The 14,918-nt window shown below is 41.1% G+C and overlaps 1 protein-coding gene across 1 annotated transcript in view; it reads right to left on the bottom strand.

Moving 5' to 3' along the window:
• The window catches only part of LOC122559891 (fer-1-like protein 4), a 349,022-nt gene that overhangs the window by 265,475 nt on the left and 68,629 nt on the right, over nucleotides 1-14,918 (bottom strand). The window contains exons 12-15 of the mRNA XM_043709999.1: nucleotides 14,314-14,467; nucleotides 7,312-7,495; nucleotides 6,149-6,335; nucleotides 2,567-2,937 (exon numbers count right to left, since the gene is read on the bottom strand). Of these exons, the coding sequence (XP_043565934.1) occupies nucleotides 2,567-2,937; nucleotides 6,149-6,335; nucleotides 7,312-7,495; nucleotides 14,314-14,467 (896 nt within the window). The remainder of the gene's footprint in view (nucleotides 1-2,566; nucleotides 2,938-6,148; nucleotides 6,336-7,311; nucleotides 7,496-14,313; nucleotides 14,468-14,918) is intronic.

Genomic DNA, 14,918 nt, shown 5'->3' with positions numbered 1-14,918 from the left:
CTAGCAACATGAATTCGACTGGGACAACACTACTATCATAGGGCAAGCCAGACAGAGAACAGCCAGGGAATTCCTAGAGGCATGGCATTCATCCACAAACTCCATCAACAAACACATCGACCTGGACCCAATATACCAACCACTACAGCGGACAGCTGAAACTGACAACCGGAAGCGGCAGGGACAGACCACTATAAACACCGGAGGAAACTTCAAAGAAGCGCTTTGCAGGAGGCTCCCAAGCACTGATGATGTCGCCTAGCCAGGGGACGAAACGTTTGCAACAAAAACTTCCAGCTCGGCGAACAGAACCACAACAGTTAGGAGGTATAGCATACAGAGAAATTTGGCTGTCTGGATACAGAATTGGCTGGCCAAAAGAAGACAGCAAGAGATAGTGGATGGAAAGTATTCTGCCTGGAGGTCGGTGACCAGTGGTGTCCCGCAGGGATCTGTTCTTGGGCCTCAGCTCTGTTGTTTTTATAAATTATTTGGATGAAGAAGTGGAAGGCTGGTTTAGTAAGTTTGCTGATGACACAAAGCTCGGTAGTGTTATAGATAGAAATTCCTGATGAAGGGCATATGCTTGAAATACCGACTCTCCTGCTCCTCAGATGCTTCCTGACTGGCCGTGCTTCTCCAGCACCATATTCTTCAACTCTGATCTCCAGCATCTGCAGTCCTCATTTTCTCCAGGATGCAGAGATGGGCTGAGAAATGGCAGACGGAATTCAACCCAGATAAATGCGAAGTGATTCATTTTGGAAGGTTGAATTTGAATGCTACATACAGGGTTAAAGACACGATTCTTGGCAGTGTGGAGGAACAGCAGGATCCAAGGAGGTCCATTCACACAGATCCCTCAAAGTTGCCACCCAAGTTGATACGGTCATTAAGGAAGCGTATGGTGTTTTGGCTTTCATTAACAGGGGAAGTGAGTTTAAGAGCCATGAGGTTTTGCTGCAGGTCTATAAAACTTTGGTCAGACTGCACTTGGAATATTGTGTCCAGTTCTGGTCACCTCATTATAGGAAGGATGCAGATGCTTTAGAGAGGGTGTAGAGAAGATTTACCAGGATGCTCCCTGGATTGGAGAGCTTGTCTTATGAAGAAAGGTTGAATGAGCCAGGCCTTTTCACACTGGAGAGAAGAAGGAAGAGACGTAACTTTACAGAGATGTACAAGGTAATGAGAGGCATAGATAGAGTAGATAGCCAGAAACGTTTCCCCAGGGCAGAAATGGCTGTCACGAGGGGTCATAATTTTAAGGTGATAGGAGGAAGGTATAGGGGAGATGTCACAGGTAGGTTCTTTACACAGAGCGTAGTGGGTGCATGGAATGCACTGCCAGTGGTGGTAGTAGAGTCAGAGACAATAGGAACATTTAAGCGACTGCTAGATAAGCACATGGACAGCAGTGAATTGTGGGTGTATAGGTTAGGTTTATCTTAAAGTAGGATAAAAGATCGGCACAACATCATGGGTCAAAGGGCTTAACTGGGCTGCACTGTTCTATGTTCTAAAGTACTCAGCCTGGAACTCAGTGACCACTGGCGTTACGCAGGGTTCTGTTCTGGGGACCTCTGCTCTTGGTGATTTTTTTATAAATGGCTTTGATGAGGAAGTGTAATGGTGGGTTAGTAAGTTTGCCACGAAGGTTGGTGGAGTTGTGGATAAAGTGGTGGGCTGCTGTCGGTAGCAACAGGACATTGATAGGATGCAGAGCTGGGCTGACAAGTGACAGATGAAGTTCAACCTGGAAAAGTGTGAAGTGATTCATTTTGGAAGGTCAAATTTGAATGCAGATTACAAGGTTGAAGGCAAGATTCTTGGCAGTGTAGAGGAACAGAGGGATCTTAGGGTACATGTCTCAAAGTTGCCACCCAAGTTAATAGAGTTGCTAAGAAGGCATGTGGTGTGCTTTCATTAGCAGGGGGATTGAGTTTAAGAGCCGCGAGGTTATACTGCAGCTCTATAAAGCCCTGGTTAGACCCCACTTGGAATATTGTGTTCAATTCTGGTCACCTCATTATAGGAAGGATGTGGAAACTTTAGAGAGGGTGCAGAGGAGATTTACGAGAATGTTGCCTGGATTGGAGGGCAGTGTTATGAAGAAAGGTTGGGGGAGCTCGGGCTTTTCTCATTGGAGTGAAGAAGGATGAGAGGTGACTTGATAGAGGTGTACAAAATCATGAGAGGCATAATCAGAATGAATAGCCAGAGACTTTTCTCCAGGGCAGAAATGGCTATCACAAGGGGGCATAATTTTAAGGTGATTGGAGGAAAGTTTAGGGGAGATGTCAGATGTAGGTTCTTTACACAGAGAGTGGTGGGTGCATGGAATGCATGCCAGCAGTGATAGTAGAGTCAGACATATCAGAGACATTTAAGTGACTCTTGGACAGGCATATGGATGATAGTAAAATGTAGGGTATGTAGGTTAGTTTGATCTTAGAGTAGGATAAAAGGTCGGCACAACATACAGGATCGAAGGGCCTGTACTGTTCTATGTTTTATAAATAGGAGCTGTATATGTAAGGTATGTTAAGGTTGACCCAAAACTGACCTCTGGGACTGGATGAATTTCTTCAACCTCAACCTCTACTGCACTCGGCTGTTCTTGGGGATTTGCACCACCTTCACTTTCGGTTTGGCTGCTGCTCTCCTCTTTAATCTTAGACTTGGATTTTGATTTCTTGCTTTTAGTTTTCAGCTTGAATTTGCTCAAGACACTCTTTGCACTTTTGTCTTTGGTGCTGTGAATTGCTGAAATTGAACTGTAAACCTCCACTGACACTGCAATAAGTAGTCGGCCTCTATAAAATATCCCCTCTGTCAGGCCCTCATTCATGTCCTTGTGAGCATCCATTAGCACTGAGTTCTGAGGTGAGCCATAGAGGTAAATCCACACGGGGCCAAAGGTCGGGTGGAATCCAGCTGAAAAATATTGACAAAGGTAAACAGCCATTAGGTTCACAGCCGGTAAGGTAATGTCAAAGTGAGGTAAGGTTAAAACAAAAACAGAAAGTACTTGAGAAACTCAGCATCTTGGAGAGAAAAACAGTTATGAGTCACGGGACACTTATGAACTAAACATAGCTATGGGGGGTTGGGGAGAGGTTTGTAATGGTGCAGTTGGGGGAGCGGGGCATGGAGTGAATCTGTAATATTGAGCTTCTCAAGAGGGAATGTGATGTTGTCTGTGAAGAAACGCAGTGCTGTTGGTGAATAAATGCTGTTGCGTTGGTCAGGGAATACAGTGGTGTCAGTTTGAGAATATGATGGTTTCAATGATGGATTGTGATGCTGTCGTTGATGAAATGCAGTGATGTCAATAATGGAATGTGATGATGCCATTGAGCAAATGTGATTATTTCAGAGAAGAAGAAACAACGCATGTTCTTGTTTTGAATGAAGTGAAAACACCATCAAGGAGACAGTGGTGTAGTGTCAACGTGAGAGGAATTGTAATCCTGAATTCCCAAGCTACTTTCTGGGGACATGGGTTGACTCTTAACTGCCCTCTGGGTTATTAGAGATGTGCAATAAATGCTGGCATTTGTCCAGTGGTGACTGTGTAGCCATTATTGCAAAAATCCATCTGGTTCATGAATGCCCTTTAGGGAAGGAAATCTGCCAACTTTATCCAGTTTGGCTTACATGTGACACTAGACCCATGCAATGTGGTTGACTCTTAACTGCCCTCTGATTTATCAGAAATATGCAATAAATGTTGGCATAGTCAATGACACCCACATCCCATGAATAATTTTTTAAAAATTGTAAAGTGCAGGAGTGATGAGGAAAAGAAATCAGAGAGGCCATTAGATGATGTGAAACTCACTTTTCTGAAGTTAGAAAGGAGTTCCGCGTTTGAATTTTGTAAAATTGCAAGTATGGAACTTGAAAAGACATTCAGTACTGCATGTAGTAATTGGAACACAGTCAGCCAGATGGACTTCATAGAATAAGAGTTCTCTGATTTGGGCTGTTAACCTGGTCCAATCAGGGAGTCCTGCTTTACAGATGTAAACAGGAGTGTCAGGGGTTCTGCTCACTCTGTGAGATGGCTCTGTACTAGCTGGGTCAGTATCATGTACAATGCATGCGTAAATAAAGGGTGACTTGGAGACGGGATACTGGCATTTGTGGAGTTATTTCACTGCAAAAAAAACTGATTGAGCCAGAAGGTTGGGAAAATACAAGAAACTAGCAATGATTGACCAAAAAATTGAACTGGCACAAATTAGAATCTGAGAATGCACAAAAATATAAAAGCAGATGATAAGAGCTTCAGCAAATACATAAAAGGGGAAGAACAGCTAAAGTAAAAGTTGGTCACTTAATGAATGAGATAGAGAGATTAACAAGCGGGATGAGACAAATGGCTAAAGTTAAATAAGCACTTTGAATCTGGCTGCAGGGTGCAATGCAGGAAAATCATCCATAGTAAAAAAAGCAAGCTGCATAAGAGAGGGAGGAATTCTTAAAATCACAATCAAAAGAGAAAAATTAATGGGTTATCCAAAGAGAACTAATGGTCCTGATAGTCTGCACGTAAGGCTCGTAAAGACGTAACTGAGAGATGTGATTTGGAGATGCCGGTGTTGGACTGAGGTGTACAAAGTTAAAAATTACACAACACCAGGTTATAGTCCAACAGGTTTAATTAGAAGCACTAGCTTTCAGAGCACTGCCCCTGCATCAGCTAACAACCACCTGATGAAGGAGCAGTGCTCCGAAAGCTAGTGCTTCTAGTTAAACCTGTTGGACTATAACCTGGTGTTGTGTGATTTTTAACTGAGATATAGAGGATGTATTAAACTCCAAAATTCCCTAGTTTCTGGAAAGTCCCCAGAAAATGTAATGCCTCTGTTCAAGAAAGAAGGGGAATGTAAAACAGGAAACTATAGGCTAATTAGTCTAACATCTGTCACAGGGAAAGTACAAAAAACTATTAACAAGAAGGTAATAACAAAGCATTTAGAAAATCTTAATGCAATTGGGTAGAGATAACATGGTTTTGTAAAGGCAAAATAATGTTTGACAAATTTATGACCATTCTTTAAGAATATTGTGGCAAGGTGGATAAAGGAGAAGCAATAAATGTGGCATAAATGTATTTCCAAAAGAATTTCTTGAAGTGCCACACTTCAATTTAGGTGATTAGACAACACGTGGAAAGCAGGGATTAACCAAGAACAGCCAGTATGGTTTTGTTAAGAGGAGGTCATGGCTAACCAAGTTTTTTGAATTTTTTAAAGAAGTGACCAGGTGTGTAGAAGAAGGCAACGCATTCAACATAGTCTATTTGAACTTAAGCAAGGCTTTTAGTAAGATCCAGCATGGGAATCTGATAGCTCAGTTAAGAACCCACTGGATGCAAGGACATTTGGCACATTGGATCCAGGACTTGGCTGAGTGGCAGGAAGCAGACGTTGATAGTTGATGGATAGGAATCGCCATTTAAAATAGAATTGATGAGGAATTTCTTCTCCCAGAGGATAATTATGTTTGGAACTCTTTTCCCTGGCAAGCAGTGGAGGCTGGATCATTGAGTCCAATATATCTTTTCTTCGGAACCAGCGTCATGAGAGATAGACAGGAAAGAGGACCAAGATTGTTTGGCTATGACATCACTGAGTTATCAAGGGGCCAGAGGCTGAGCCCTATTACTATTTCCCCTGTGATTGAATACTGCGATGTAATTGCAGATTATGGAGACAAACTTAGAAAGGATGATAAAGGAAAATTTAGGGGGAACATGACTACTCTTCAGTTTAACCTCACTGATAAGATGGGAACCTGTCAGGATGATCCTGATTGTCCATCTAATACCCACTTAATTCTGTCCATTGGAGTTAATGGATGGTGTTCTGATTTACACACATTTTCTGACCGGCAGTTCTTGTTAAAATGCGCCTCAGGATTATTCATTTAATACAGAGCAACAGAGAGAGCTGCACCAAACAGAGGTCAGAGGCTAGGGAAGGATTAGAGAGTTTCCCCTCTAGAAATATGCGAGAGATTAGTGAAATATAATCCAGGGTCTTCAGTATTCAGAAGCAGAAGAGATTTCAATGAGAAAAGCAAACAAATTTCAAAAATCAGAGGCAAGAAGGGTCAATAAATATCCTGCTGTGCTCACCATTAATCCCAGCATCTGATATTTGTTCCAAATTGATGAAATGAGTTGCAACAGCAACATCATTAATTTTAGCATCGTCAATGACTTGAACTTTGATACGTCGTGCAAGTGGGGGAAACATCTCAATGAAAGTGATTTGTTCATTCCATTCTGGTTTTGTCGTGTTGCTTTCCACTGTTGTCTCTCCCTGTTAATGGAATAAATGGTGTTTAAAACAACTAAACGTGTTCTTGTGAATTTCCTACAGACATCAGCTTTCACTATTGCTGGATTTACACAGTGAAAATAAAACATTCAAGGACCAATAAAATTGCCAAATTGTTCCTAACCAGACTTTATGAATAACAGATCTTGGACACCAAGTTTATAACTTAGAAATTAACAATTTATTATTAATAATATAACAGATAAACAACAAGATAAACTAATTAATATCACCAATGTTCTTTGATCATACTCCCACTCATATACTGGCAGCCAGACAGTTAAGAGATAAATTTTTAAAGAAAATGTATTTTGCCAGTTCAATAAGTAGTTTTTAAACTATTGATACCAGGCCTTCACGAAATGCTTGGGCATGAGTTATTCAAAGGCAAACAGAACTTTATATCTTGCTTAAAGTATGAAGTCACTGGTTAATAAAATGGTTTCAGTAGACTTCTAGAAATACCAACTTATTTCTTCCAGGCTTGGATTCTTTTCTCAGAACATTCAACAAATTGATAACTTGAGAGAAAATAGAGAGAGAGCAAAACCAAGCAGCACTGGCTCCAGAAATTGTCCAAAATTCACACTGCCTCATGCCAAACCCAGTCAGAACCAGTTCACTATCTTGATTTTTTTTTTCCATTTGTATTCTCTGTGGTGGCTGGTTAGCACTGATCCTTCTTTAATTAATTAATTCAACATCCAACCAGCTGCCAGCCCTGAGTATAGCAATCACTTGGTGCCAATTTGTCTACTGTGTCCTTAGATCAGTAACTAAGTTGTATTATCTTTCTTGGCCAGTTCCCAACAGAAAACATCTGTCTTTGTTCTGTTCACTTTTAAAATAAGTGGTTCTTCAAAATTAAATTCTTAACTTGAACTCACAGATACAAAACTAAAAGTGAGAAAAATAAAAGACAAGTAATGATGGCCTCGAATATATTTAAAATGTTTACCTGCTGTCCCGCAAAGCTAACTTGAACGTAAGGATCAATGAAAACTTTATGCTCTCCAAGAATTTTTGAGAAGCTTCCCATTATTCCTGAATTCATACTGGGGAGATCTTCCGCTTTATACACTTTGATGAAGAACTTTGCCCAAGGTCTCTCAGCTGGCATTTGTTTTGGAAGTAGAAGATTCCTATAACACAATCAGATGTTTCTTAGCGAGAAAACAAAATAGAGTGGCAGCATCATAATGCATGAACCTACCAAAGCAGAAATAAATAGAGGCTTAGTGATTAATATCTTTGAGGACGAGTAAGGACCTTTTCTCAGTGAATTCTCTGGAGCTAGGCTATGAACGTATCTAAATCTGAGTTAGATAGATTTTTAATTGACAAAGGAGTCAAGAGTTTTGTGGGACAGGCAGTAAAATGGAGTTTAAGCTACAATCAAATCAACCATGATCATACTGAATGGTAGAGCAGGCTCAAGGGACCAAATGGTCCATTCTTGCTCCTAGTTCTTATGATCTTCTGAGATTAACCAAGACCTGGAGACTGGTTAAATGAACTAGAGTAAAGAATTCTTCAAGAAATTAGATATTCAAGATTTCTAGATCCTTAGAAGAACAAATTAAACATGAAGGTATGACAAAAAAATTGTCACACTAAAAACAGAATGTGAACATTGTTTAAGAGCAAATAATCCAAATGCTGGAAATCTAAACAAAGAAAGCTGGAGAATGTTTCAGCAGGTTTGGCAGCATCTGTGGAAAGAGAAATAGTTTATATTTCAAGTCTAATCTTCACAGAAGTATCATAAGGAACTCGAAAGATCAACTCCATTTCTGTCTCCACAGACTGCTGCCAGACATGCTGAGGTTCTCCAGTACTTTCTGTTTTTATTTCAGATTTCTTAAAGCCTGTGCTGGAGAGACTTTAAGGAGCAAATTCCTACACAGTCAAGTGAGCTCATGAAGCTTTCAATCTCAGGGTTATGGTCTCAAAGCCCTGTGCTGTAAGATGATTATTTTGTTACTTAAAACATTTTAAAAAATGGAATGTAGATGCAGTGTCACTGAGACTGTGACTGCTTAAATTGAGAAATACTCTTAAATGCAACTTTGCTCCCTGACATGGAATTATTACTGTCCCTTTGACAGGGTAGATGCAGAAAGGTTATTTCCTCTTTTTGGAGAATCTTGGACAAGAGGGCATAATCTCAGAGTAAGGGATTGACAATTTAAGACAGAAATGAGGAAGGATTTCTTCTCTGAGAAGGCAGTGAATCTGTGGAATTCTTTATCACAGGGGCATATAGAGTCTGGGATATTAAGTACATTCAAGGCTGAGATAGACAGGCTTTTTTATCAGTAAAAGAATCAAGAATTATGGGGAAAAGGCAGGAAAGTAGTATTGAGGAACATCAGATCAGCCATGATCTCACTGAACAGCAAAGCAGGCATTATAGGCTGAATGGTCTTCTTCTGCTCCAATGTCTTATGGTCTTCTGATCAGGTTTTAGCCTTATGTTTATTTTTTATACTCAAAGATATTATTATAATTGCATGTTATTGAGATATAACCAGTCATCGGTTCAATTTTGACCACAGGTAAGTCTTGACTAAACACCAGGTAAGAATTTACTGAAGGGATGCTATGGATTTCTTCACTCACCTTACTGATATAGTATCACTTCCCATACAGTAGAACCCGTACAGGGATTGAAAAAATTGATAAACCCTCTCCTTGAGAAAACCTCAAACTATCATTTTCAACTCCTGATACAATTTCACTCCTTTGATATTGACTTCATCCCCTTTCTGTTCACTTCTTCATCCAGAACTAGTTCATTCTGTATCTCCCATTATTCCAATAGCTCACCATACTCCATCCCTCCATTAGTTTCATTAACCTATTACCCCATTCATACTGAGCAACCAAGCTCCCTGTCCTCATCACATTACATCTCAAACCTCATTCGCATACTCAAATTTTTCCGTGGCCTCACCTCACCCATCTCTGATACCACCTCCAACGTTACATTCCCTTTGATAACCTTTTGCTCCTTTTCTGACCCACATCACCACAATATTGGTGGTAAAGTTTACATGTGTCTTGCTGCTCTCACCAGTCTTCCCATCTTAAACTCCAATCATGTTCTCAAAGTCCATCTTTTGACCAAATTTTGAGCCAAATCTCCTGCTTTCTCTCCATTTTCTGAACTATTTCTATTTGTGAATAGTTCGAGCATTAAGAGTGCTTTAATTGTGCAATTTAGTGTCACCAACACTAAACAATATAATTTAAAGTAATTCCATTGATAGTCACAGGTGAGGTGCCAGAAGACTGGAGGTTGGCTAACGTGGTGCCACTCTTTAGAAGGGTAGTAAGGACAAGCCAGGGAACTATAGACCAGTGAGCCTGACGTCGGTGTGGGCAAGTTGTCGGAGGGAATCCTGAGGGACAGGATGTACATGTATTTGGAAAGGCAAGGACTGATTAGGGATCGTCAACATGGTTTTATGTGTGGGCAATCATGTCTCACAAACTTGATTGAGTTTTTTGAAGAAGTAAAGAGGATTGATGAGGGCAAAGCGGTAGATGTGATCTATATGGATTTCAGTAAGGCGTTCGACAAGGTTCCCCATGGGAGACTGGTTAGCAAGGTTAGATCTCATGGAATACAGGGAGAACTCGCCAGTTGGATACAGAACTGGCTCAAAGGTAGAAGTCAGAGGGTGGTGGTGGAGGGTTGTTTTTCAGACTGGAGGCCTGTGACCAGTGGAGTGCCACAAGGATCGGTGCTGGGTCCTCTACTTTTTGTCATTTACATAAATGATTTGGATGCAAGCATAAGAGGTATAGTTAGTAACTTTGCAGATGACACCAAAATTGGAGGTGTAGCGGGCAGTGAAGAAGGTTACCTTAGATTACAAGAGGATCGTGATCAGATGGGCCAATGGGCTGAGAAGTGGCAGATGGAGTTTAATTCAGATAAATGCAAGGTACTGCATTTTGAGAAAGCAAATCATAGCAGGACTTATACATTTAATGGTAAGGTCCTAGAGAGTGTTGCTGAACAAAGAGACCTTGGAGTGCAAGTTCATAGCTCCCTGAAAGTGGAATCGCAGGTAGATAGGATAGTGAAGTAGGCATTTGGTATGCTTATTTTATTGGTCAGAGTATTGAGTGCAGGAGTTGGGAGGTCATGTTGCGGCTGTACAGGACATTGGTTAGGCCGCTGTTAGAATATTGTGTGCAATTCTGGTCTCCTTCCTGTTGGGAAGATGTTGTGAAACTTGAAAGGGTTCAGAAAAGATTTACAAGGATGTTACCAGGGTTGGAGAATTTGAGCTATGGGGAGAGGCTGAACAGGCTGGGGCTGTTTTCCCTGGAGCATCGAAGGCTGAGGGGTGACCTTATAGAGGTTTACAACATTATGAGGGGCATGGATAGGATAAATAGGCAAAGTCTTTTCCCTGGGGTCGGGGAGTCCAAAACTAGAAGGCATAGGTTTATGATGAGAGGGGAAAGATATAGAAAGGACCAAAGGGGCAACTTTTTCACTCAGAGGGTGGTATGTGTATGGAATGAACTGCTGGAGGAAGTGGTGGAGGCTAGTACAATTGCAACATTTAAAAGGCATTTGGATGGGTATACGAATAGGAAGGGTTTGGAGGGATATTGGGTCGGGTGCTGGCAGGTGAGACTAGATTGGGTTGGGATATCTGGTCGGCATGGACGGGTTGGACCGAAGGGTCTGTTTCCATGCTGTACATCTCTATGACTCTATGGCTCTACTCAAACCACACACTGAAGCTGCTCATGCCTGATAAGACAAGGTTACGTGCAAGCTAAAAATGTTAGCAAGCTGGCTTATCGTTTAGGCCATTCTATTGTGGTTGGAAGTAAAAGCCTGAGGAATTCAGTTGATAAACAGAACCATCCCTAGAGCAGAATAAGTCACTGTTATCCTGGATTCTGCACTATTCCCTTCCACTCCCCACATCCCAGGGTGAGCTCTGCTTGAGAGGAAGGAATGGCTTTTGTTCCTCACTGCGATTCAGATTATTCTCATTAATCCCAAATAGCAACTCTAAGGCAGTAGCTTCAGAAATGGCTTACTATATAGAAACAAGGCTTCTCTTTGAAACATTCCATCCTTAGTTGATCAGCATTCACTCTCATTGGCTAATAATTGTTCTCTGATGTCACACCCAGCTGATATCATTGTTGTGAAGTTGGGTGGAGTAATTCTAGATTGGGAGGCAGCAAGTTAGAATTTGGTCTTCATGAAATTGTAAAATGCTTGGGGTGAAAGTATGGTGTGGTCCCTTTAAAAGATGATTTTTTTCCTGTGCTTAGAGATTAAAATGTATGTCTGTGAGCAGCAGGTTGGAGGTTTGCAGGTACACAGAAAGCCCGAACTGAAACATTTGTATCAAAATGCCGAACAGTTAACAGGCCAAGCAGCAGTTTTTACCAAGACAACGGGTTTTTTTTAAATTTAGTCAATCAGTTTCAACCAGGCACTTAGATACCAAAAACCTATTAAAATTAAATCTGATGGTTTTGACAATGTAGGACCAATCTTATTGGAAGAAATATTGATATGTCATCAAGGGTATAAAAGAAAGGGGGAGTTGGACAAAGACCCCAGAGCTAGCTGCCATCCACCAGAGCTAATGGCCCTTAGGTCTCAAGAGAGAATCGCTACCCTCACAGCCTCATCTATGTATTTGAGAAAGCACCATCTAAATAACAACAATGTCAATGATGAAGAAGGCATTCCTGACAGAAAAAAAATGGAGAAGGCACAGAACATTCTGGAAGACACGTAACCAGGCTTCGAGAGACTAAATTCTATTTTTCTTATATGAGTGGGGCTTATATTGGTGCTTTAGGGAACATCTCCGAGACACCCGCACCAATCAACCAAACCGCCCCGTGGCCCAACATTTCAACTCCCCCTCCCACTCTGCCGAGGACATGAAGGTCCTGGGCCTCCTTCACCACCGCTCCCTCACCACTAGACGCCTGCACCTTCAACTCCTCCCCCACTCACGTATTGTACTCTATGCTACTTTCTCCCCATCCCCAACCTCTAGCTTATCTCTCCACGCTTCAGGCTCTCTGCCTTTATTCCTGATGAAGGGCTTTTGCCCGAAACGTCGATTTTGCTGCTCGTCGGATGCTGCCTGAACTGCTGTGCTCTTCCAGCACCACTGATCCAGAATCTGGTTTCCAGCATCTGCAGTCATTGTTTTTACCTCTTATATTTATTGGAACAACATACCATTAGAATCTTGCTTTAGTAGTTAAAAGGATTTTATTTAGTTTATCAATAGTTTAGTTAATTTGTTTTCTGTTAGAGTTAGATAAATAAATTGTACTTGTTTATTTTAAAGTGAGTGTCAGGGATTTATTTTATTTAACCACTAGCAGGTCACACCACATTTCACATTCTTTTTACAGATTTCAGGGCAAGGCACTCCTCTCTGAGTGTTCAGCTTTAGTTCTCAGAGGGGGGGGAGGGGTCGACTCTGCTTTATAACATCATGTCAACAATCTAAACAAAGTATGTGATACTTAACAACACAGACAAACTTCCTTGAGCCCAATCACCAACATATACATCCATTAATCAAATATGATTAGTGATCAGCAGGTGTCACTCTCTAGCCACTTCTTCCCTTCCAACAGGGAGAAAGTGAGGACTGCAGATGCTGGAGATCAGAGTCAAAATGTGTGGTGCTGGAAATTCTGATGAAGAGCTTATGCTCAAAGCGTCGACCATTCCTGATGAAAAGCTTATGCTTGAAATATCGACCCATTCCTGATGAAGAGCTTATGATCAAAACGTCAACTCTCCTGCTCCTTGGAAGTTGTCTGACCAGCTATGCTTTTCCAGCACCACACTTTTGACCCTTCCCCTCCAACAGTCAGGTACTGAGGTCAGTTTGAGGATCTAAAATCTGGATTTAGGCTGTTGTCAGGAGCAACTATTTAATGCATGCTTTTACTAATTATAAAATGGCTTCTTAATGCAAGTAACATAAAATAACAGCAAAATGGCTTCTCGGAGCAAATTAACAATTTTGCTTATAACGGCATCTAACTCTGCTGAAAACTGCATTCCTGAACTAATTGAAAGAGATTAGCAAACAATGCCTGTTCATAGTATGAATTAACTAAACAAGATATGGCATTATTAAAGTATCCTAGCTGGCCTTGTAGACACAAGTGCGGAGAGATAAAAATGTACAAAATAAGTTTCCAGGGAAAATCATTGGCTCAATTTTATGGCTATTTGCCATTTTATTGGATTAATTTTGCAATTAAGGTTGTTCTGTTTATTAAGAGACCTATAAAAGTTGCCTGTGTTTTAAGCTAAAGTGCACAGCTTTTCCAGGGTACACAGAGGTGCTCAACCCCTGTGTTGCTGGATAACCTATGCCTGGCGTTGTAATAAATTGTTAAATCTTGCTGAATCAGACTGAGCTGCTAGTGTTTATTTGACCAATCGCAGAACCAAGAGGCCCCTCCCGGGGGTCCAGATTTACAAGTTGACACCCCCACCAACCCCCAAACCCGTACCCACAATGTTTTAAGCTAAAGTGCACAGCTTTTCCAGGGTACACAGAGGTGCTCAACCCCTGTGTTGCTGGATAACCTATGCCTGGCGTTGTAATAAATTGTTAAATCTTGCTGAATCAGACTGAGCTGCTAGTGTTTATTTGACCAATCGCAGAACCAAGAGGCCCCTCTTGACACCCCCACCAACCCCCAAACCCGTACCCACAAGGTGCTGTGTTAACTGAGATAAACAAACAATTGATTGGCTGCTGAGTTTATAGAGTCTTACGAGATTAAGATTTACCAATCTATTTTAGCTGTGCCAGGTCTCTGAAAAATTGATTCAATCAACCCCATAGATTTCCACATTCCCAATCTGCTTCCTGCATGATATAGCATTCTCAAAGCAACCATATTTATCCTATTTTTCACTTACTTTTCAACATCTTCATCCTGACTAGTGACAGGGAGACAGCCTTGTAAATCTCCTTTCCCCATGACAGTAATTGTACATTTTACAAATCCTTTTATGCCACCTTTTGTATCTTTAGGGTCAGTTAGAGTTGCCCATTTCTGAAAAAACTTGTGATCTGATAAAACAAAGAGAAGGTTTAATAATTTTCTGATGATATTTTATTGACAAAAGAAAATGGCAACAAGCTACGACATTGTTATGATTTCAATATTAAAGTTATCATTTGCCCTGACAAGATGGCAAGTGAAGAAGCAAAAAATTATTCCAGGTACTTTACAAAAGGAAGACTCTGTGATGAACTTAATAAAGGTTTAAAGTTTATGGAAAGGATTGAAACAAATATATCCGTGTAATCTATTTACTCTCATGACAAGATAGAACGTAGAACAATACAGCACAGAACAGGCCCTTTGGCCCACGATGTTGTGCCGAACATTTGTCCTAGCTTAAGCACCTATCCATGTACCTATCCAATTGCCGCTTAAAGGTCACCAATGATTCTGACTCTGCCACTCCCACAGGCAGCGCATTCCCCCACCCCTCTCTGGGCTGGGTAAAGAACCTAC

Source organism: Chiloscyllium plagiosum, chromosome 20, assembly GCF_004010195.1.
Source record: "Chiloscyllium plagiosum isolate BGI_BamShark_2017 chromosome 20, ASM401019v2, whole genome shotgun sequence".
NCBI lineage: Eukaryota > Metazoa > Chordata > Chondrichthyes > Orectolobiformes > Hemiscylliidae > Chiloscyllium > Chiloscyllium plagiosum.
The sequence above is the reverse complement of the archived record's forward strand: the minus strand, read 5'-3'. Positions and strand labels throughout refer to the sequence as shown.